Source organism: Varanus komodoensis, unplaced genomic scaffold (assembly GCF_004798865.1).
Source record: "Varanus komodoensis strain SLA01 unplaced genomic scaffold, ASM479886v1 scaffold107, whole genome shotgun sequence".
Lineage (NCBI taxonomy): Eukaryota > Metazoa > Chordata > Lepidosauria > Squamata > Varanidae > Varanus > Varanus komodoensis.
Window position 1 is genome coordinate 683,219 of NW_025335305.1, and position 20,829 is coordinate 704,047.

At 48.1% G+C, this 20,829-nt stretch overlaps 1 protein-coding gene across 2 annotated transcripts in view; it reads left to right on the plus strand.

The window, feature by feature from the left end:
• Positions 1 to 20,829, plus strand: part of NEU1 (neuraminidase 1) — a 23,105-nt gene continuing 2,276 nt past the window's right edge. Inside the window, exons 1-5 of one of the 2 annotated variants that reach the window (XM_044419713.1) lie at positions 1 to 124; positions 15,648 to 15,840; positions 16,546 to 16,808; positions 17,952 to 18,137; positions 19,918 to 20,137. In XM_044419713.1, the coding sequence (XP_044275648.1) occupies positions 17 to 124; positions 15,648 to 15,840; positions 16,546 to 16,808; positions 17,952 to 18,137; positions 19,918 to 20,137 (970 nt within the window). In that variant the 5' untranslated portion in view covers positions 1 to 16. Of the gene's footprint in view, positions 125 to 15,647; positions 16,272 to 16,545; positions 16,809 to 17,951; positions 18,138 to 19,917; positions 20,138 to 20,829 lie in introns of those variants that run through there. The other variant, XM_044419714.1, reaches the window with a different exon arrangement.

Below are 20,829 nucleotides of genomic sequence, written 5' to 3' on the forward strand. Positions count from 1 at the left end.
GGTAGCGCTCGCCGCGATGAGCGCCAGGCAGGAGCCCGCTCGGAGGGAGCTCTGGCCTCTCGCCCTCCTCTTTCTGGGCCTCGGCTGCTGCTGGCAAGCGTGTGGAGCGGCCTCCCCGAACCAGGTACGCGGGCGAATGGACTCGGAGCCGGATGTCGTCCGTGCCTCCGTCCTTCCCACCTCTGAGGCGCAGAACGAAACTGACGCTTCCAAGATGGGCTGAGGCAACCGGTCTGGCTGGGTTTCCCCCGCCCAAGCGGAGCCGTAACAAAGCGGGTGAAAACAGCCGGTCTGGTGGCATCGAGGCATTCGATCGAGGCGCGCACGAGCTGCCTCGTTTGCTGGCATAAACTGCCTTGTTTGTTTGTGTCTCCTGTCTCTCTTTCAAAGAGTCCGAGGCAGTGTGCGGGGTCTCCCCCACTTCATCCTTTATTGCTGTGAAGTGAGCGAGCCCAGGAAAGCGTTACTGGATCAGGCTCCCCCACTGAGCTTGAAGACAGAGTGGGCGTTTGAATTTGGGTCTTCCTGTCGCTAGATTAGCACTCTACAACCAGCCTGCCCCAACCTAGTACCCTCCAGTTGTTTTGGACTGCAGCCCCAGCCAGCTAGGCCATGGGTGATGGGGATTGTCATCCAGGTGGAAGGCCTTTTCTATGAACATCCATAGACCCAAAAGGAAAAAAAAATGCGGTGAAATGCTAACGATTGATTTATTGATTATGGACTGGGTAATTGTGTTTTGCTTTTGCATTATAAACACCATGAATATATCAAACTATTGTGATGCCTTCAAGGCAACGCTGAAGTGCTGCGTTCCCCCAAACTTCTGGCTACTAAGGTTGCTTGGAATACCTTATAGGAGTGGTAGTGAACTGGTCACTCTCTTCAGTGACTTTTCCCTTAGGAAATGCTGGTGTGGTGTCTTTGTGCATATTCGATGTTGCTTGCTAAAATGCTCTCAGAACACATCTCATCAGTAGTTGACAACTGAGATCTCTACTGGCTGGCAGGCCCTGGCAGAGTGGAGAGCTCCTGGGGAATTAAATTCACCTGGCCCTCAGGCTGAACGTTCCCCACCCTGAGGTGTGTGTGTGTGTGTACCCAGACACAAGAAAGAAACAAGGTGTTGTCATTCCATTTGAAGCTGGCTTGCCTTTTGAAAGGATTCCATTGATATTTTATGTGTATGTGTTTAAGCTGCTGTAGAGGAGCTAGTAGCATCTGAGGATTGATGTAGAAAAAATAAAGAGGATTTTTTTAATGTAAGGGTGCTTATGAAAGATCACTGAAAGTGCATTACTGTTGCAGTGCCAGATGGTAAAAGAGCTGTTCTTTGCTTTCCTGTTACTTTCTCCAATCTGTTTAAAGATAAGCCTATGAGTGAAATATGGATTATTTTAATTTATGTTTGTTCTTACGAGCTTATGAGCCCACTGTTAATTTGAATGCAAAGTGCATTGTATTTACTATACTGTAAAATGTGTGTTTGTGTGGTGTTGGTAAAAAGATAGATCCATTTGGTACTGAACAGAAATGTTTATATGAATGTGGAAGAGGGAATGAGGAAAGCCAAAGTAAGAGTCTTTGCTGAGTCCCTTGGAGAAAAGGTGGCATGAAAATAGACTAAGAATAAATTATTTGATGACCCACTGTAACCATCTCAGCCTTACACCCTCCGGATATGTTGAGCTACAACCCACATCATTCTTACTAATGATAATGCAGTCCTTTTTATCTTATGTACTACTTTAAGGAACATTTTTCATTGTGGCTGCAAAATATAGGCAACATTTTGATCAACATAGAGGGGAGTGTCTTTCTTATGTGTATTGTGACGATTCTGGGAGTCCTAAACTAGAACCCCACTTGCCTGGTTCAGTATGTCCAAAAATGTTTTCAGTTTCATGCATTTTGCTCCTGGTTTTGGTCTGGTTCGGTTTTTAGAGGAGTTAAAATGCATCTTGGGACTGACCTACAGTTTTCAGAATCTTCTGGCTAGCTATGACCAATGAAGTTCCAGCATTCCTGACTATTGGAATTGCTTACAATTCCCAGAATTCCCTAGCTAGCTACACAACTGGAGAGCTCTTGTCTGAGAGAGGCTAGAATAGCCTGAAATATATCTGAAAGAGTAAGCACAAGAAAGACAAAACAAGCAACCAAGAAGACCTTTCCAAAATGGTGTCAAGGCGGCAGGACATGGTCAAAACTGTAGCTACAACTACATCAACTGAAAGATTCTCAGGCAGTGTTTTTTAAGCTATGGTCTACATACCATGTCTTGTTCAAGAGCTCCATTTAGGTGGTCTGTCAAGAGTTTACAAAACCATCAAGAATATCTGTCATAGAATAGAAAGAGTTGGAAGGGGCCAGAAAGCCACTGGGTCCAGCCCCCTGCTGCTGCAGGACACTGTGTCACTGAGACTTTCAGTGGAGGACTTTTAATAAATAAGTTACATCATCCCACTCAGATGAGTGTCCAGATGCTTTTTGTCTCCAGCAAGAGAGATCCCACAACTTCTCCGTGCAACAGGTTCCATTGTCATACTGTTCTGACAGTGAGGAAATTCTTCTTGGTGTCTAGTCTAAATCTGGTTTATTTTAATGTAAGTCCATTATTCCCTTTCCTGCACTCTGGAATGAATGAGAAAAGATCTTTTCCGCCCTGTTTGTGACACCTTTGAGGTGCTTGTGGAGTGCTTTCACAGCTCCCCTCAGGCTTCTTTCCTTGAGGCTGAACATGCCCAGTTCTCTCAATCATTCCTCACAGGGCTTTGCCTCCAGTCTCTGAATCATCCTTGTTGCCTTCCTTTCTACCCTTTCTAGCTTTTCTGTATCTTTTTAAAACTTAGGTGCCCAGAAGTGGACACGGTACTCCAGGTGAGGTCTGACTAGTGCTGAGTATAGGGGAACTAGTACAAAGCATCTGGAAATCTGCCTTCTGCGGGTCATGTACTGTAGGACTTTTAACTGAACACATCTGGAGGATACCAGGTTGAGTACAGCTGTTGTATAGCACTGTTAATTACTCTAGAATGGCTGTTCCCAATGTGGTATTCTTCAGATATTTAGGACTCCAGCATCCATCAGGCCCAGCCAGTATGACCAGTCCAGGATCATTGGAGTTCAAAGCCAAAATAACCAGAGGGCATGAGGCTAGAGAGGGCTGCCTTACACTGTGTTGTGGACATAGGGCATTCTGGTCCTTAACTATTGGTCCTGCTGACTGTAGAAGATGGAAGTCATAGAAAAAAACATCTGGAGGATACCTGATTAGAGAAGGGCAAGAGATGGAATCTAGGCGTCTCTGTGTGTTGCCATGGAGCACATCCCTTTGGAATTAAGCAGGCCTAGAAGCATGAATAGTTTCCTCTGGAGGAACAGCCTTCTGTGATGCCTCTGGAGGGGAGTTTCTTGCAGCTTGGTTTCCTTTATTTCTTGTTCTCATGCCTCTGACTCCTGTCCCAACCATGTGCCTGCTATTTTTATTTTATAAGCTGGTTTTCTGTCTGCCCTGCAGTCACAACTACTTCCTAATGCCTTTAGATAGAGGAATTAGCTGTGTTTGGAGATCTGTGCAAACAGGCCTGTCAGATTGTCTATACCCTCAGAACTGAGTTGATGGTTCACAGCGGTGCATGGACTCTTGAAATCTTAACACTTCACCTGGAACTTTTGGGGAAGGCACTATTATCATAACCATTATTTATTTATTTACTTAGGGCATAAAACAACAATATAATTTAACAGTATTATTATTATTACTGTTTATATTTCTGTACTGCCTAATAGCCAAAACTCTAGTAGTTCACAACAACAGATAAAATCCTGTAAGAATACAGTAAAAACACAGTACAGTAAAACATAACCAAACATGATACAAAATCTAAAAAACAAATTTAAATCCAGATTTTAAAAAACTACAATGACTTACCCATTTAAGTTATAAGACCTGTTAAACAGTTGCCAATGCCCCAGTAAGCTGATTAAATGCCCTGTTGTAGAGCATAGTCTTAACCTGGTGCCAAAAGGACATCAGGGTTAGTTCCAGGTAGGCCCCAGTGTGGGGGGTGTTCTATTACTGGAGGGCCACCACTGATAAGGCCCTTGTTGTCTCCAACTGAGCGTCTCACAGAGGTGGCAGTTAGAGGCAGGCCGCAGTTCTTGATTGTGGTGTACAGACAGTCAGTGATTGGGAGAGACATTCTGTAAGGTGTTCTGGTTCCAAGCCATGCAGGGCTGCATAAGTTAAAAGCAGCACCTTGAGTTGGACTTGGAAGCATACAGGCAGCCCACACAGGCAGGCCAGAATAGGTGCTGTGCACTCTGGCCTTCTAGTCCCTGTTGCTGATGCATTTGCACAAGGCAAATGTTGGGAGTGAGAAGGGTGGCGGTCTTGGGCAGTCATTCTCGCAGACTGCTGGCTGCATCCCAGGCGATTCAGAATCAGAATGTGAAACAAATTACAGTGAGATTGGGGAGGATGGGCTAGGTCAGGGTTCTGAGATCACAGAGGCAGGGGTGTTTATCTCAAGGCCAGGCACTTTGCCGAGCTCTGCAGTTTCTGGGAACGACGTGTGAGACGTACAGCCAATGGAGGGATCTCTGAGGATGAGGAATTCTCAGATACAGACCAGCCACTGCCCCCCTCTCCTGACCCCATGATGATGTGTCAGCAGAAGCAGGAGGCTCAACTGAAGGAGCGGCACATGGAGAGGATGCATGCTCGCCTTCCAGAAACCCCGTGGAACGGTATGGGGCCCAGGCACATAAAGAGAGTTCCCGGAAGTGCACACTAGATTGGGTGCAGTGAACTTCTCTCTGCATGCTCAGAGATCAATTCTGGGTGATTTGTACTTGAGCAATAAAGAAAATGTTCAAAAAGAACAGTCTGTGGCTTGTGTTTGCTCAAAGGAGGAAACTCGGCTGCTGGAGACAGCAGGGCAGGAACTGCTTGACCACAACAGCAGAATTCTGCTTGAGGTGTCATAGTTCATCAGGTCATGTTGCTGCTGACTCTAAATTTAAGAATTGCTCCCCTGACAGTGAGTGGGAACCAAGGCATTTCTGGGGACATTGGGAAGGGAGCCCAGCTGTGCAGGGTTCACCTCTGAAAAAAATATCCGTTTGCTTAATGCTGCCTTCTGCAACCTGGTGCCCTCCAGATGTGTTGGACTTAAACCAAGCTACGTGGTCAAGTGCAGAAGGATAGAGAAGGACTTCCCGAGCAGCTAAAAGTCAATCCTGGCACTAGCTGCAGTTGGAAAGCCACTCCTATGCAGGCTTTTCTCTCTGGTGCGATCAACTGCCATAAACATAAGGCCACCACCCTGATGAAAGCAGCAATTTAGTCTGGTTTCTTCAGCTTCTAGCATGGATGACTCCCTGCCCATCTGAGAGTGAAACCTGCTTAATGGTGCAGGGAATTCCAGGGTGCATGTTGAGTCTGTATGGGGATGTTTGCTGAAGAGTCCCTAGCAGAGTTCTCAGAAGCCTACGCGGCATCCTGAGATTTTTGCCTGGCTGCTTTGGCCTGCCAAGGGGCCTTCTGCTTTCCCTCATTGTGATTCACCCACTGATTCACTGTTCCATCTGTCTGTCCAGCATGTATTATACCTGAGATAACAATGTCAAGCTGGCCCTGGGCTTAGCAGAACCTTTCAAAGGTTGCCCAGTAGATTTCATAACGATGCATTGTCACACTTTCACTGCTGCGAGTTTTAAGCAAGTCGTGGTTTAATATCAGCACTGTGATGGGCAGCACTCAGAGTTTTTAAGTCATTGCAACAAACGCACACAGTACCGGCCCTCTAATTCCTTTTCTTTTCAACACCCTGATATGTCTATGCTTTTTCAGAATTAGAACGTAACAAAGAGAACTTAAAAGAAATAATTGTACTATGAGGTGCAATTCCAGATTCTCTTTAACACCAATATTTCTTTGTTCTTAGCAGCAGCCAGGCAATATTCTGTATTAGTTTGTTTGTTTTTGCAGGGGAGGCAGGATTTCTGCACTGATTTCTATAGGCAGAACAGTAAGTTCAAACAAAGAAACCATGGATTCCATCTCTGGGTTGCTTAATCCTGAACAACCCAGTGTGTTGATTTCAGAAATCATAACTAACAAAGCATGAACAGGGCACTCCTGGGTTGCTTAACATAGCAGACCCAACACAGAAAAAGCAAAAATGAAGAGTGAGTAGGAAGCCATACATGTGTTCCCACATGAATTGGCATTACTGGCAAACCAGGATAGCGTGTGTAGCAGTCCGGAGAGACTGTGTTTGCAGTTCACAAGATTCTGGACTGTGAAATCTGTATTTCCTGTTCCAAGTGAAGTACTGGGATTATATAAAAGAAGCTATTCAGCCATGGCACAGTGATGAGTAATTTGATTATTACCACTAGAATAAACATAGCTTGAAAACTGCAATTTGTGCATGCTGTCATAAAGGAAGAAGCATGGGAATAGTGGTGGGGAGGTGACTCCTTTTTAAATAATTCTTTTAAGAGGGACGTTTCAAAAACACTTTATAAAGCAATAACTATAAATATCCCATGTCAAACACATTGTCTTTATGCTTAATTATTCATTTAAAATAAAACCCTTTCCCTATAACTCTAATGAACCCCATAATCAGTTTAGTAGAATTTGCAGGAACTAGAATGGTCTCTCCCGATTTATTTATTTATTTCATTTTTATACTGCCTAATAGCCGGGGCTCTCTGGGCAGTTAATGCAAGTTAAAAATACACACAAGAGAAAGAGGGGAGGAAAAAGCTAATGTAAGACAATAAAACCACAGCAGTTGCAACCAAATCAGCATAGAGGTATACAGGATAATATTTTATTTGATTATTTATTTAGGCTATTTTTATCCCATCCTATACCAATGGTCTCTGGACAGCTTACAATGTGATAAATAAACAATAACAAAATAATATGCAATATTAAAACTAAGGTTTAAAAGTTAACTAATAAAATACTGGGAAAATAAAAAGGTTTTCACCTGGCACCGAAAATAATACACAGTAGATGCCGGGCACACCTCTAGGGAGCTCATTCTACAGCTGGGGTACCACAACCAAAAAGACCTTTCTCCTGGTAGTCACCCTCCTTTCTTCCTTTAGAGGAGGCTCCCAGAGAAGGACCTCCAAAGATGACCTTAGGGACCAGGTAGATACATGTAGGATGAGACATTCCTTCAGACAAACTGGCCCCAAGCTGCTTAGGACCTTGAATGTTAATACCAGCACTCTGAATTGGGTCCAGACTTCAGCTGGCCGCTAGCGCAGCTGGAAGAGGACTTGAGTAATGTGTTCCTGTAAGCCAGTTCCTGTTAACCATCTTGCTGCCCTGTTCTGGAACAGCTGAAGTCTCTGAACCATTTTCAAAGGCAGCCCCATTGCTGCACCGTCCCTAGCTGACCAAAGACCCTTGCTGAAAAGCTTTAGTTTAAATTTTAAGTAAACTTGCATAGAAATATATGGCATGTTGTAAGCTAACTTGGGTAAGCCTTTCAAGCAGGCCTGTGGCTTTGCGCTAAGCTTGAGAGATCAGACTGGAGATAATGGTGGGGATTTCCCTTCGTTTTCCTTTCCGACTGAGAAGGCGATTATAGCACCAACAGAGGAGGGGGAGGTCTCTTCTGTTATCTCACCATCTTCCATGGGGGAGCAAGCAGCAGACCGCTTGACCTGCCCCTTTATCACCCAGCCTGCACAGAGCTGGGCAGCAGGGCTCATCTGACCCAACCCAAGTTAAGTTTCCAGACCCTGGAACACTGGATTAGGCATTTGCTAGAATAGCCTTCCCCAACCTTGTGTCCTTCAGATGTTGTGGGCCACAACTCCCATTATTCATTGGCTACACTTGACCAGGGATAATAGGTGTCGTAGTTCAGCAGATCTGGAGGGTAATGAAAGGCTGGTGCTACCCATGATGCAGCCTTTCTCAGCCAGGGTTCCCTGGAGCCCTACGGTTCCGCATAGTTACTGGGGGTTCTGCGAAAAATTGTAAAAATAAACATTGTGTTTTCACATTCAGGTGTGTATTTGTGTTTATAATAGAACATAAACACGCACACAAATTATTTCCTCATTTCAGTCATCCTGAGAGGGATGCCTTTAACCTCGAGTCCTGCACTGAGCAGGGGGTTGGACCCGATGGCCCTTTGGCCCCTTCCAGTTCGACTGTTCTATGATTCTATGGTCTTACTAGCATAATAGTGATAAATGTTTAAATTGATTGGAAACAAGTGTGCCAAAATTGGAATAAAGGGTCCATTGTTACCATTTTATGTAGGGTTTCCCTGAGACATAAATTTTTATGCAGAGGTTCCTTGAGACATGAACATTATTTCAAGTCTTTTTCTAAGAGACAGATGTTGAGAAAGGCTGCTCTTAATGTGATAATATAAGAATCCACCAACAATAAGTTTATTTGGACTCACCAGAGTAATATATAATGCACAAAATTGAGGACATGCTTTCAAGAACTTCTGATGAGGCAGAGTGCCAAAAATGGTTGAGGGAGAGGAGGGGGTGGACAGGTTGACTTGACATTGAAGTCATGAACTCCATATGTCCAGAGTCTTAAGACAGAGTGAAGTAAATAGTTCTACCACATTGTTGTAAACTGCCCAGAGAGCTTCGGCTACAGGCAGTATAGAAATATAAATACTAATAATACGTGTCAGTTCAGTTGTGTGCAGAAGGCAGAACTGAATCTGCTGGCAGATCTCTGGGTGGTTTAGAACAGATTGCCAAGAATTTCCAAGTATCACTGCTGGTATGTTCACGTTTCAACCCCTTCCTCACCTCACTGGTTTCAGTTCTCCATACTCACAGCGCTCTGTGTGTACCTTGCAGGGGCGGCTGTTACTGAAGCTCACAGTCGCACTCAGTACATTTAATGAAGTAGGCTATAGTCCACAAATGCTTGGGCCAGAATAAGTCTTTAAGATCCACACGTTTCTTTGTTTATTGGGTTATTGATTGTTTAAGAAAAACAGCCACAAATTGATTCCACCACCCTAAATTATATTTCTGAAATGAAGACGGCTTGGAGTAACCAGGAGTGGCTTCTTTTTTTTCAGTGTGGAAAGACTGGGTTTGGGTTCGATACAGAAAACAAATTCCGGGGCTCACAAGTCTTTCATTTGACATGCGTGTCTTTTGTGGCCCGACTCCTAATGAGATCCCGCTGGCCTGCATTGTGCCCACCCCGTGTTAGAGCAGGACCCTGCCACTCACACACATGCACAGGCAGTGAAAGGATGGCACCTAAACACAACTTTGCCACCGCAAGGCAAACTAGGCCCCGTGGTTACTTTTTTATATCCTGTTTCCAGGCATATTTTAATGCTTTGTCTTCTGACTTGCTTGCCGAATGATTCACCAGTACCTTCAGTCACATGCTTGGCAACTCTGAGAGGGGAAAACGAAAAGAAGAAAGGCAGGAAGAAGGTTCCATATGACAAACTGTGGAAAGTTTCACATTTCCACGGTGAGAGCAACGCTGGATTGGGGCGGGGCGCGTGGGCAGGCGCCGGCTTAACCCGCCAGACACGGCCTGGGGCCAGCAGCCTCTGGCCGGCGGCCAAAGGGCGGTGCCGCCGTTTGTGGCCGTGCAGGGCTGGGCTGGCAGGGGGCTAGGTCGGTGGGTGGAATTTTGTATCGTGGGGGGTAGATGGGGAGTTTTTTACTGTTTTAAAGTTTTATTGTATTTTAATTTGTTTTTATGGAGTCGTCCTTGGCCATGTTGACGGTTGAGTTTCCTGGGGAGCGTGTGGGTGCCGCCATTGGGGTGGTCACGGGCAATGGACGTTACAGCAGTGGGGGCTTAACGTGTCCGCGTAGAAGAAGGAGGGACAGATGGCTGACACCCGTCCCTCCTCCTGGTTCTGCCCCCAGCCAGAGGGTTCCAGGTAGTCTTGTCAACCGCCCCTCGGGCCTGACGGTGCTGCTGCTTAATGCTAGGTCAGTCCACAATAAATCTTCCCTCATCCATGACTTGATTGTGGATGAGGGGGCCGACCTGGCTTGCATAACAGAGACCTGGGTGGGAGTGGGGGGGGGATGTCGCCCTCTCTCAATTGTACCCGCCCGGGTATCTGGTTCAGCACCGTCCATGCCTGGAGGGGAGGGGGGGTTGCTTTGGTTTACCAAGCCTCCATCTCCCTCATGGGACTTCCAGTCCCCTTGAGACCAGGGCTGGAGTGCCTCCACTTGGTGTTGGGCGACCGAGACAGATTGGGGATTCTGTTGGTGTACCGTGCACCCTTCTGCCCAACAGTCTCCCTGCCTGAGCTGACAGAGATCGTCTCAGACCTGGTGTTGAGGACCCCCAGGATGTTGGTCCTGGGGTACTTCAATCTCCATGCCGAGACTGGTCTGACCAGGGCGGCTCAGGACTTCATGGCCTCCATGATGGCCGTGGGGCTGTCTCAACATGTCACAGGCCCGACCCATGAACATGGACACGCTCTGGACCTGGTTTTCTCGACGGGGCAGGAAGAGGGTGGTTTGAGGGTGAGGAATTTATGTCTGACACCCCTATCATGGTCAGATCACTTCCTCGTGAGGTTTGTGCTTGAGAGCGGCCTCTCCCTCTGTAAGGTTGCGGACCCGATTGTGTGGGTCCGCCCCCAGAGCTGGATGGATCCGGACAGATTCCTGAAGGCCCTGGGGGAGTTTCCGGCTGACAAGACTGGTGCTCCTGTTGAGGCTCTGGTCGAACTATGGAACAGGGAGATGACTAGGGCAGTTGACACGATCGCTCCTAAGCGTCCTCTCCCGCCAGGCAGAGCCCACTCTTCCCCTTGGTATACACCTGAATTGCAGGCGATGAAGCAGGCTGGGAGACGGCTAGAGCGTAGGTGGAGGAGATCACGGGATGAATCTGACCGGACACACTTAAGAGCCCATTATTGGGCCTATGCTGTGGCGGTGAGGGCGGTGAAAAAGAAATTCTTTTCCGTTTCCATTGCCGCCCCAAAATGCTGTCCGGCGGAGCTTTTTCGAGTGGTACAAGGCCTGGTCCGCCCTGGCCTTAAGAAAGATCTGGTTCCACCCTTGAAGGCCCGCTGTGACGACTTTGCCAAGCATTTCAGGGAGAAAATTGCTCAGATTCGTCACGAGCTAGACTCTACTAGTGATTCAGGGGCTTCTGGGGAGATACCAATGTTGCCGTCTGGTCCAAAATTAATGGATGAATTTCAGTTATTGCGGCCTGATGATGTGGACAAGGTGCTTGGACGAGTACGTCCCACCACTTGCCTATTGGACCCTTGCCCATCTTGGTTAATAAACAACGCCAAGCACGGGATTGGGATCTGGATCTTGGAAGTGGTTAACGCTTCTCTGAGGGAGGGTCAGATACCTGCCCCTTTAAAGGAGGCGGTAGTCCGACCGGTCCTGAAGAAAGCGTCACTGGATCCAGAGATGGCCACTAACTATAGACCAGTGGCCAACATCCCATTTCTGGGCAAGGTGTTGGAGCGGGTGGTGGCGGGACAACTCCAAGCACTCTTGGATGAAACTGATTATCTGGACCCATTTCAGTCCGGCTTCAGACCCGGGTACGGTACTGAATCTGCCTTGGTCGCCCTGTACGATGACCTGTGCAGGGAGAAGGACAGGGGGAGTGTGTCCCTGTTGGTTCTTCTGGACCTCTCAGCGGTTTTCGATACCATCGACCATGGTATCCTTCTGGATAGGCTAGCGGGATTGGGGGTCGGAGGCACTGCTTTGCAGTGGTTCTGCTCCTATCTCAATGGCCGATTCCAGAAGGTGGTGCTGGGGGACTATGGCTCTGCACCATGGCAGCTATGCCATGGAGTACCGCAGGGGTCCATTTTGTCCCCTTTGCTGTTTAACATCTACATGAAACCGCTGGGAGAGGTCATCAGAGGTGTGGGCTGCGGAATCATCAGTATGCTGATGATACCCAGCTCTACCTCTCGTTTTCCACCAATCCAGGTGAGACAGTGGCTGTGCTGAACTGGTGCTTGGCTGAGGTAATGGGCTGGATGAGGGCCAATAAACTGAAGCTCAATCCAGACAAGACGGAGGTCCTGTTGGTTGGCAGATCGGGCTTCGGGGAGGGTGAATTGAACCTAGTCCTGAATGGGGTTGCACTCCCTCTTAGGGACAAGGTCCGCAGCTTGGGAGTGCTCCTCAACCCAGAGCTTTCACTGGAAGCTCAGGTGACAGCGGTAGCGAGGAGCGCTTTCTTTCAGCTTTGGCTGATCCATCAGCTGCGCCCCTACCTGGAGTACGACTGCCTGGCGACAGTGACACACGTGTTGGTGACTTCCCGACTTGACTTCTGTAACGCGCTCTACGTGAGGCTACCCTTGAAGACGGTCCGGATACTTCAATTGGTTCAAAATAGAGCTGCCAGGCTGCTGACATGACTGGTCGTTATGTTCACATGACTCCAGTCCTCTGTCAGCTTCACTGGCTTTCCATTGAAGTCCGGGCCCAATTCAAGGTGTTGGTGATGACCTATAAGGCCCTAAACGGCTTGGGTCCTGGTTACCTGAAGGAGCGCTTACGTCCATATATGCCCTCCCGCCCCTTGAGATCTGCGGGAGAGGCCCTTCTCCAGGAACCCTCCGTGAAGGAAATTAGGAGGGTGGCTACTCGGAGGAGGGCTTTCTCTGCGGTGGTGCCCAATCTATGGAATGCGCTCCCCAGAGAGGTCCGCCTGGCACCGTCGTTATTTGTTTTTCAGCACCAGGCGAAGACCTTTTTATTCAAATGTCATGTTAATTGTTAATAGTATTTATTCATTTTATTCTTTGGCCAGGGCGACTTAATTTATACTGTTAATTTATATTATTCTATGGAAGTTTATTTATGGATGTGAGCCGCCCCGAGGCTTCGGCGAATGGGGCGGCATAGAAGTCTCCTAAATAAATAAATAAATTTAGGTTGTTATTTCAGTACACCAGTGCTGATCTAGAGTCTGCCCCTACATTTTAGATGCACGCAATTTGGGCTGGATTGTGCCCTGTGTTTTTATTATTTATATCCTATTCTCTTTCTCCAAAGCTTAAGGGGGCACAGACATCACTTGTTAGGCATATGGACATCTTGCAAGTCTCTCTATAGCAGAGGTCCTCAAACTTTTTCGCCAGGGGGCCAGTGGAAAGGTGCCAGTGCTGGGCGCAGGCCGGAAAGGTGGTGCTGGCAGTGCACGTGGGCCGGTGAGGGGGCGGGCGCAAGGTGAGGGGCGGCGGACGCGCACTGCGAAGCGAGGCGTGGGCGGGCGTGTGCCACAAGGCGGGTGCACGAGGCAGCAGCTCGCTCGTTTGGAGATTGTTTCCTCCGAGCAAGCAAACCGCTGCCTCCCTGCACGCAGGGCGAGGTGGGCGGCGGCGGGCACGTGTATGGCGTGTCCATGTGGGCATAGTGGGCCAGATAAATGGGCATGGAGGGCTGGATCTGCCCCCCCCCCGCCATAGTTTGAGGACCCATGCTCTATAGTTTGCTCAACCCAGTGGCCTCCAGCAAAGGCTAGGGATGATGGGATTGTAGTCCAACATAGCTAGAGGGCATTAAGTTGGGAAAGTTTGATATATACTGTACTAGTTGGACCTGCAATAAAATGTTGCTTTGCATCTTCACCTCTGAAGATGAATGCTCCTGTGTTATTTTGACGAAGTTTATATCCTGCATTTCCACTAAGACAGTACTTAGAGTGGTTAACAGTAAAATACAGGAACCACAACAGTTATAGTTAAAACGCACCTAATTAAAAACCCATAAAAATAAAAGCACATCAGAAAGAAAGAAGAAATAGCACTCATTGGATTAAAAATCCAATATAGCAGCAAATCAGTTTAGATGCCACAGGCCTGCCTGTCTGAATCAAAGTGCCTCTGCATGCTGGAGGAAGGGTAGCAGAGAAAGCAATCCAGACTCCCTTGGAGACTGCCAGAGCTCAGGAGCAGCTATGAAGAAGGCCACCCTTGCTCTTGTTTCCACCAAGCGTGCCTCTGATGGTGACCTGGGCCAAGGGGTGTGAAGCCCAGGCAGGCTGCAGCCCCTGAAATAGCCTGCTCCCAGTCCAGATTCAGGGTCCCCGCTGTGCCATTCCATGTTGCCTTTGCAGCTGAGCACATTCTGCATTCAACCGTCCTGTAACAATCAGGGTAAACTTGCACAGAGAAGAGGCGCCTGTCATCAACAGGCCCCCAGAGGTCTGGGTGAAGGGCCATCTCCCTGCACATTATAGTTCCCTACCTCTACTTTAGGGCTTGTCGTTTAGTTTCTTTGTACTCCTCCATGCTCCAGGGTTGAACTTCTTGGTTTTCCCAAGCCTGAGGACATCTCCCTCTTGTGCCTGGGCGGTGCTGTTGTAGCGGCACTTGGAGAACTGAAATGGCTCTGGTAGGGTGATGCTCCCAAGATGGTGCTAGATCGCCTGGCAGGAATGTGGCATTGCCCTAGCTTGCCTAGAGCAGCAGCCCCAGCGACCGATGGGGAGCGGGAGAGGAGCACCAGGTGCATCTGGTTGGAGCAAGGCCTGCAGCTGTGTCCTTCACATTTGATTTAGCTCAGGGGCTGCTAACCTAGCACCCCCCTAGCATTTTGTACCACAACTCCCATGCCCCAGCATCTTGGCCATTGACCAAGGATTGTGAGAGCTGAAGTCCAAAACATCTGGGGGCCTGCACTAGCGTAGCTTCTCATTCATGGGTGTGGGGCCTAGTGGCTAAGCACACTGGCGCAAGACCCAGCCACAGGCAGCCATGAAGCCTAGTGGGTATCCTTTAGTCAGTTGCTCTCCCTCAGTCTATCCTCCCTCACATGGTTGTTGCAGAGATAGAATTAGGAGAAGAGAGCCAGGGTAGTGCAGTGGTTAAGAGCACTTAATCTGGGCTCTAGTCCCAGTTCAGCCATGGAGCTCACAGGGAAACTTTGGGCTGGTCACTGACTCAGCCCAACCTACCTCACAGGGTTGTTGTGGAGATAAGCTTGAGAGCGGCAGGAGGAAAGCAATGTAAACCACTAAGAGTTTGTTGTAAGGAAAAAGTGGGATATAGATCTAATAAACAAAGTGCCTTAAAGGAAAGACAGGCTAGAAAAAGAGATGTCTGCAGTGTTACCTTTCCCCAACAGAGACCTGTGTTATTGCTGAGATCAAGGCAGAAGGAGGCCTTGCGGATTGCTCTGTAGCAGCAGCCTGGGAGTTGGCCTCCTCTGTGGCAGCACCAGCTTTATGGAAAGCCTCTCCCCACCTTGTGTTTCAGAAGGGCTAACCGTGACTCTTTTAGGTTCCTATCAAATGCCCACCTCTTTATCCAGGCCTTCCCTGAACAGCTGGGCTGCCCAGTTTGCTATTATGGCACCTTGAGTGCTTGGTTCTAATGTTTTTATATAGATATATACACATATTTTATTCCTATTATACTGTAGAGGTGCTGCTGAAATTGGATAACTGGCATGTACACACACATCAACACAGACCTATTGTTAAGAGCCCGGTTTTCTACACGTGGCCACTCTGACTGTGACCAAGAAACCACCCAAGGCAGGGCTGTGACTTGGGGATGATGCCCTTTGCCTGCATACAGCACCTTCCTTGCATTACCAGCAGCTGGGCCATCCTTCCTTTTCTGGGTTTCTCTTGGCAGGTGAAGCCCCTCATCACCATGGAACAGTTGCTGTGGGTGAGTGGCCGCGTGATCGGGGAAGTGAACACCTTCCGGATCCCCCTCATTGCAGCAACGACTCGTGGCATCCTGTTGGCCTTCTCAGAAGCCCGGAAGAATTCCCCCTCTGACACTGGAGCTAAATTCATAGCCTTTCGCAGGTCGCTGGACAAAGGTTTGAGAGGCTAAAGGTGGGGAGGAGCAGAAGGGAAGGAGGCGCGGGTGTGCATAGCAAGGAAGGTGTGATAGCGGGCAGCTGAGAGGAGAAGGCGATCCAAATGGCGATGCAGCTGGCAGTCCTGCCTTTTGGGCTGGCTCTTTTGGCTACTGGTTTTAGAAAGCTACCAGCAGGGATGCGATTTGACTGATACTGCAAGGAATGAGGCTTCTGGGATTCATAAGCCACCTAGAATCCTTAAGCTTACATACATTCCTTCTATAACTGATGCACTGCAGGAAACACAAGACAGGTATATCCACTAATGTTCAGGTATATCTGCTCTCCCCCATGCAGTGTCTTCCAGATGTGCAGGACCACAGCTCCCATCATTCTTGGGGGTTTGTACAAAGATGAGAGTTGCAGTCCGGCACATGAGGAGGACACTGGTAGGTTGGCTTGAGGACCTGAATGTTGCCACTAAGGGAGACTGGTTTCTCCCAATGCTTTTGTTTCTGCTCTTCCACTGGCTGCAGATGATAGGAGTTGTGGTCCAAGATGTCTGAAGAACCCCAGGTTATGGGAGGCTGTATTGGACTGCATTTTATCTTTGTTTGTTTACTACTTTGATTGGAAGCCACCTTGGGTGCAGTGTGTGCAAAGGAAAGGTGAGGCATGGATGTCTATAATAAGTTCAACTTGCTTTCTGCCTGCATTTTCCAGGTGCTACCTGGAGTCCAACGTCATTCATCGTTGATGATCATTTTGCAAGAGATGGCCTGAACCTTGGGGCCGTGGTGGTAGATTCAGAAAAAGACTGTGTGTTCCTCATATATTCTTTCTGTGCCCACTGTTCCCGATACTGCACCCCCAGCACCATGATCATTCGCAGCTGCAATGACGGGGTCACGTGGAGTGTTCCCCGGAACCTCTCTGAGGAGGTCGGCACCACCGCATTTGCCCCTGGGCCAGGTTATGGCATTCAGGTGAGCACGTGTATGCCGGGTGTAGGGTTACGGATTGCTTTGCCATTTTCCTAAAACACAGGTTGAATGTCTGCCACAATTCCACAGGAGTGTAAGAAGAGAACATTGAGTGTTCACTGGCACAGTTTCTTGACAGTTTAAACTTTCACTTAGTATAAGAGCAAGTTCCTAGCCCTCATGACTGTGTGAAGTCCTTGAAAGTGCATGGGCAAGAGCCACTAAAATCTCAGAAGCTTGAGGAGTCAGTACAGACTTCGGTACTCGGCGTAGCTCCTTTCTCCCCTCCATCCCCATCCTTGACTAGCAACACCAAATAGATTATACAACATAGTAAACCCTGCAGAATGTATTGTTCAAAAAGACAAACTGTGCAATTTTGTTCAGTTTATATGTTACATGCTTTCCACTTGGGAAAGCAAGCAGTTTATGGGAATCACACCATCACTGTCCTGGTCAGAATCTCCTCTGTTATCTCCAGTCAAGGTTTGGAGATAACAGCAGGGGGGTGGGGGGGGGGATGAGAGTGAAGCCAGAGACTCAGCTGGGGCAGGAAGGAGGAGCCCCTTCTTTTAGTACCAGCAAGCTTTTCTTCATCTTTCTCTGACAATGATGAGAAAAGCCAAAAGCAAACAAAGGAGATACCTGACTTAGCCCTCCCAGGGCACAGCTGTCATAAAATGGAGGGTGCTACTCAAAAAGCCACATTCCTAGTTTCATCAGGTGATCCCTGTTGTAACAAAGGGATTAGAAGAAGGGCTAATTATCCAAACCGGTCTCCATGCCTTTACTGATTGTGTCGTGCCAGTGGGACCCACCGGTCATTGGAATCAGCTAACAATCCCTGGAGCAATCTGGGAAGCGAGCTGAAGCATTTGTTTCAGGACAAAATTGGTTAGCAGGACTTCCTTATAGGAGCTCTGAATTCTGGGTCATTCCACTTGCTTCAGGGTGCGCTTACTTCCCAGTGTACTACAGTGGGTCCCACTGGCACATGGGCAGTGCTGGACGCTACCCAGGAGCTCCTGTCCCATTCTTAATGGAGAAGAGGGGCTTGCATGGAAGCCAAGGTTCCGGTGAGTGGAAGGGGAGGGTTATGCAAGGGCAAACAGGCCTGATTTCTATTCAATGTTCTCTGGTCTCCAGAAGCGCTATGAGCCCAAGAAGGGGCGTTTGATTGTCTGCGGCCATGGGATGGAATGGAATGATGGGGTCTCTTGCCTCTTCAGCGACGACCATGGCCAGAATTGGCGGTATGGGCGGCAACCTTTGCACGGAATCCCATACGGTCACCCGAAAGGCCCCAACGACTTCAATCCTGATGAGTGCCAGGTGGGTGTGGCTGCCGGTGCTGGCATGTCGCCACACTGCTGCAGGGAGCAGGAAGGAATCGCAAAGTTTCCCAAGGGCTTGCACTTGCCTGGATTAAAATACATTCTTGCTGGCATTTCTTTCTTAGAAATGATGGTTTTGGGAAAGAGGGGCTGGTTACGGGGGTACTCACTGGGATAAAAACATTCTCCAGTGGATGTAAAAATGTTCTACAGTGGACATAAAGCTAACCAGTCCATAATTCCCCATGACCCCTCTACTACCCTTTTTGAAAATTGGGACCATTGACACCACCCTCCAGTCCTCTGTCTATACTGTACACCACATGCGGTAGGTATGAGATGAATTTTTCACATCTACCTCAATTAACAGCCTCTTTGGAAGAACAAGGCAGCTTGGACATTCCACAGCAGGCCTGATTTGCAGTTGCCAGAGTTGCTCTTCTAGAAAACCTTGATTAATCCCCTCCGGATCCATAGATACATGCTTCCCTTGTTGCTAAAGAACCCTCACTAAACTCGAGCACTGATTCTATGAAAACGCTAGGATTGATACTCTGGCTGATGAGACAGTCTCCCAGGATCAAATCCAACTGATTAAGATGGAGGTTCTTGGATAATTCACCAGGCATGCTTCTGTCTCTCTGCTGAGGTTGGTTCTGTCTTCACCGGTGATTTTGCCGCACCCAAATAACAAGGTGTTACTTAAATCTATGTAATCTTCATCATTTGCTGCAGTGAAGAAGTCTAATGGTGTAGATTTCCGTTAGGGCTGACAAAGGGAATACCTTAATAAAAAAGCAAGCTTCTTGCAGTACCCATATGTGTAGGGCTAATTTGGAATAGATCAAGTTCACATTTATTACATTTTTTCAGAGTTATTATGGCAGTGCTCTATTATTTATTAAATGTATATAAAAGCTGTCCCATTAGCATTATGCTCTCTAGATGACTATTATGAAAAAAATCAATAATATTAATAAAATAGTACAGTTAAAAATAAATTATAGTTATAATAAATAAACAGAATAAGATACAATCTATTGAATCAACAAAATGTAAATTAATAAAATTAATAAATAAAAATAAAACCAGCGCTTTCGATAAATAGTTTAAGTAGTGTCATAAGGGTGTCAGAAGAGAAAGGTTTTTGTCAGGGACCTAAAACTCAACCAAGTAGGCTCCTGATGGATCTCCAAAGGCAAGGCATTCCGTAATTGGGGTGCCACCACAGAAAAGGCCCTCCTTGCAACCTCTCCCTTAACCTCCTTGTGGCGAGGAGCCTATAGGGGGGTTTCCATTGAAGATCTTAAGCAAAAGGCAGGAATATATGGAATAAGGCAACTCCCTAAGATAGTGTGGTCCCAAGCCATTTAGGACTTTATATGTCATAAACCTTTATATCAAGAATATATCTCATTGCTGAAGCAGCACACATCCTCTTTTGGCACCTCTCTGCTTCTGGTACTTTTTCTCTCAAGCATTTTTGATGGGTTGGGGTGAGACCATCTTACCCAGATGATTTTCGTTTTAGGCCCCTTCTGTTCTCAGTTCAGAACAAGCCTGACCCCTCTTGTTCAAGGCGGAGGATTCGCCCCTTTAAAAACTGCTTCAGCAATGTGGTCAGCCTCATGTTTAGCAGTACTGCAAGCAGCTGTTTTTGCACGGATCATGCAAATAGTCGCAGAAGGGGAAGAGGAGGCAGAGGCGAGAGGAACACCCAGCTCCTCGCCTCCCTCCCGTGTCCTAATCTGCTGTTCCTCCCACCTGCCTTTTTCTAGCCCTACGAGCTGTCCGATGGCTCTGTGGTGATCAATGCCAGGAACCAGAATTTCTACCACTGCAGATGCCGCATTCTGATTCGCAGCTACGACGCCTGTGAGACCCTCCCGCTGGAATTTGTGGACTTCGACAAGACCTTGGTGGACCCCGCCGTGGCTGCTGGGGCCCTCGTCAAATCTGGCCTCGTCTTCTTCAGCAATCCTGCTCATGAGAGCCAGCGTGAGTGAGCAAGTGAAGCGTGCGCATGCCCCCAACTAGCCTGACCGCAGCTGAAGCCCCTGTGGCAGTTCAGAGATTTTAGGAACCGTTTCCAAGGTGCTAGCAGAAGGGGAGGTTGGTGCACCCGGGAAGGCGATTCCTGATGGCTCCACTCTAAGGGATGGCCTGGATCCTAGGTAGGCTTCTGGGACTAGTAAGGCTCCTCTGGTTTGCAGTCAGGACAAAGATCTGGCAGAGGCATGGGAGACCTCACCCCAAGGTACCCTTCCGATCTATACAGACCACAGAGTGGGTCCCCCAAGCCTCCGGGGCAGGTTTTGGGGAACATGCATTGCTGCTTTGGGAAGTGGAGTAAACGTTGATTCGATAAGTGCTGTGGTTGCAGCCTTGCCACAGCGTGGGAAGAGCGCAGGTATCCACACCATACCAGGCCTGGCCCTTGGTCCGCTCAGCTCACCCGTCGGCACCGACTGGCAGGGCTCTCCAGGGCTTCAGGCAACGTCTCCTCGGTCCACCTGGAGAGGCTGGGGACCTTTTGCATGCAAAGCACGCCCAGTGATCTTCCGCTGAGCCACAGACCTCTCCAGTTTTGGAGGTGTCCCCATGCCACATGGTGTCAGGGACTGTCACAGGGAAGGAGCCACTGGCTCTTTGCAGAGCTGGGCCTTTTCCAGAGGGGTGGAGCAAGTGAC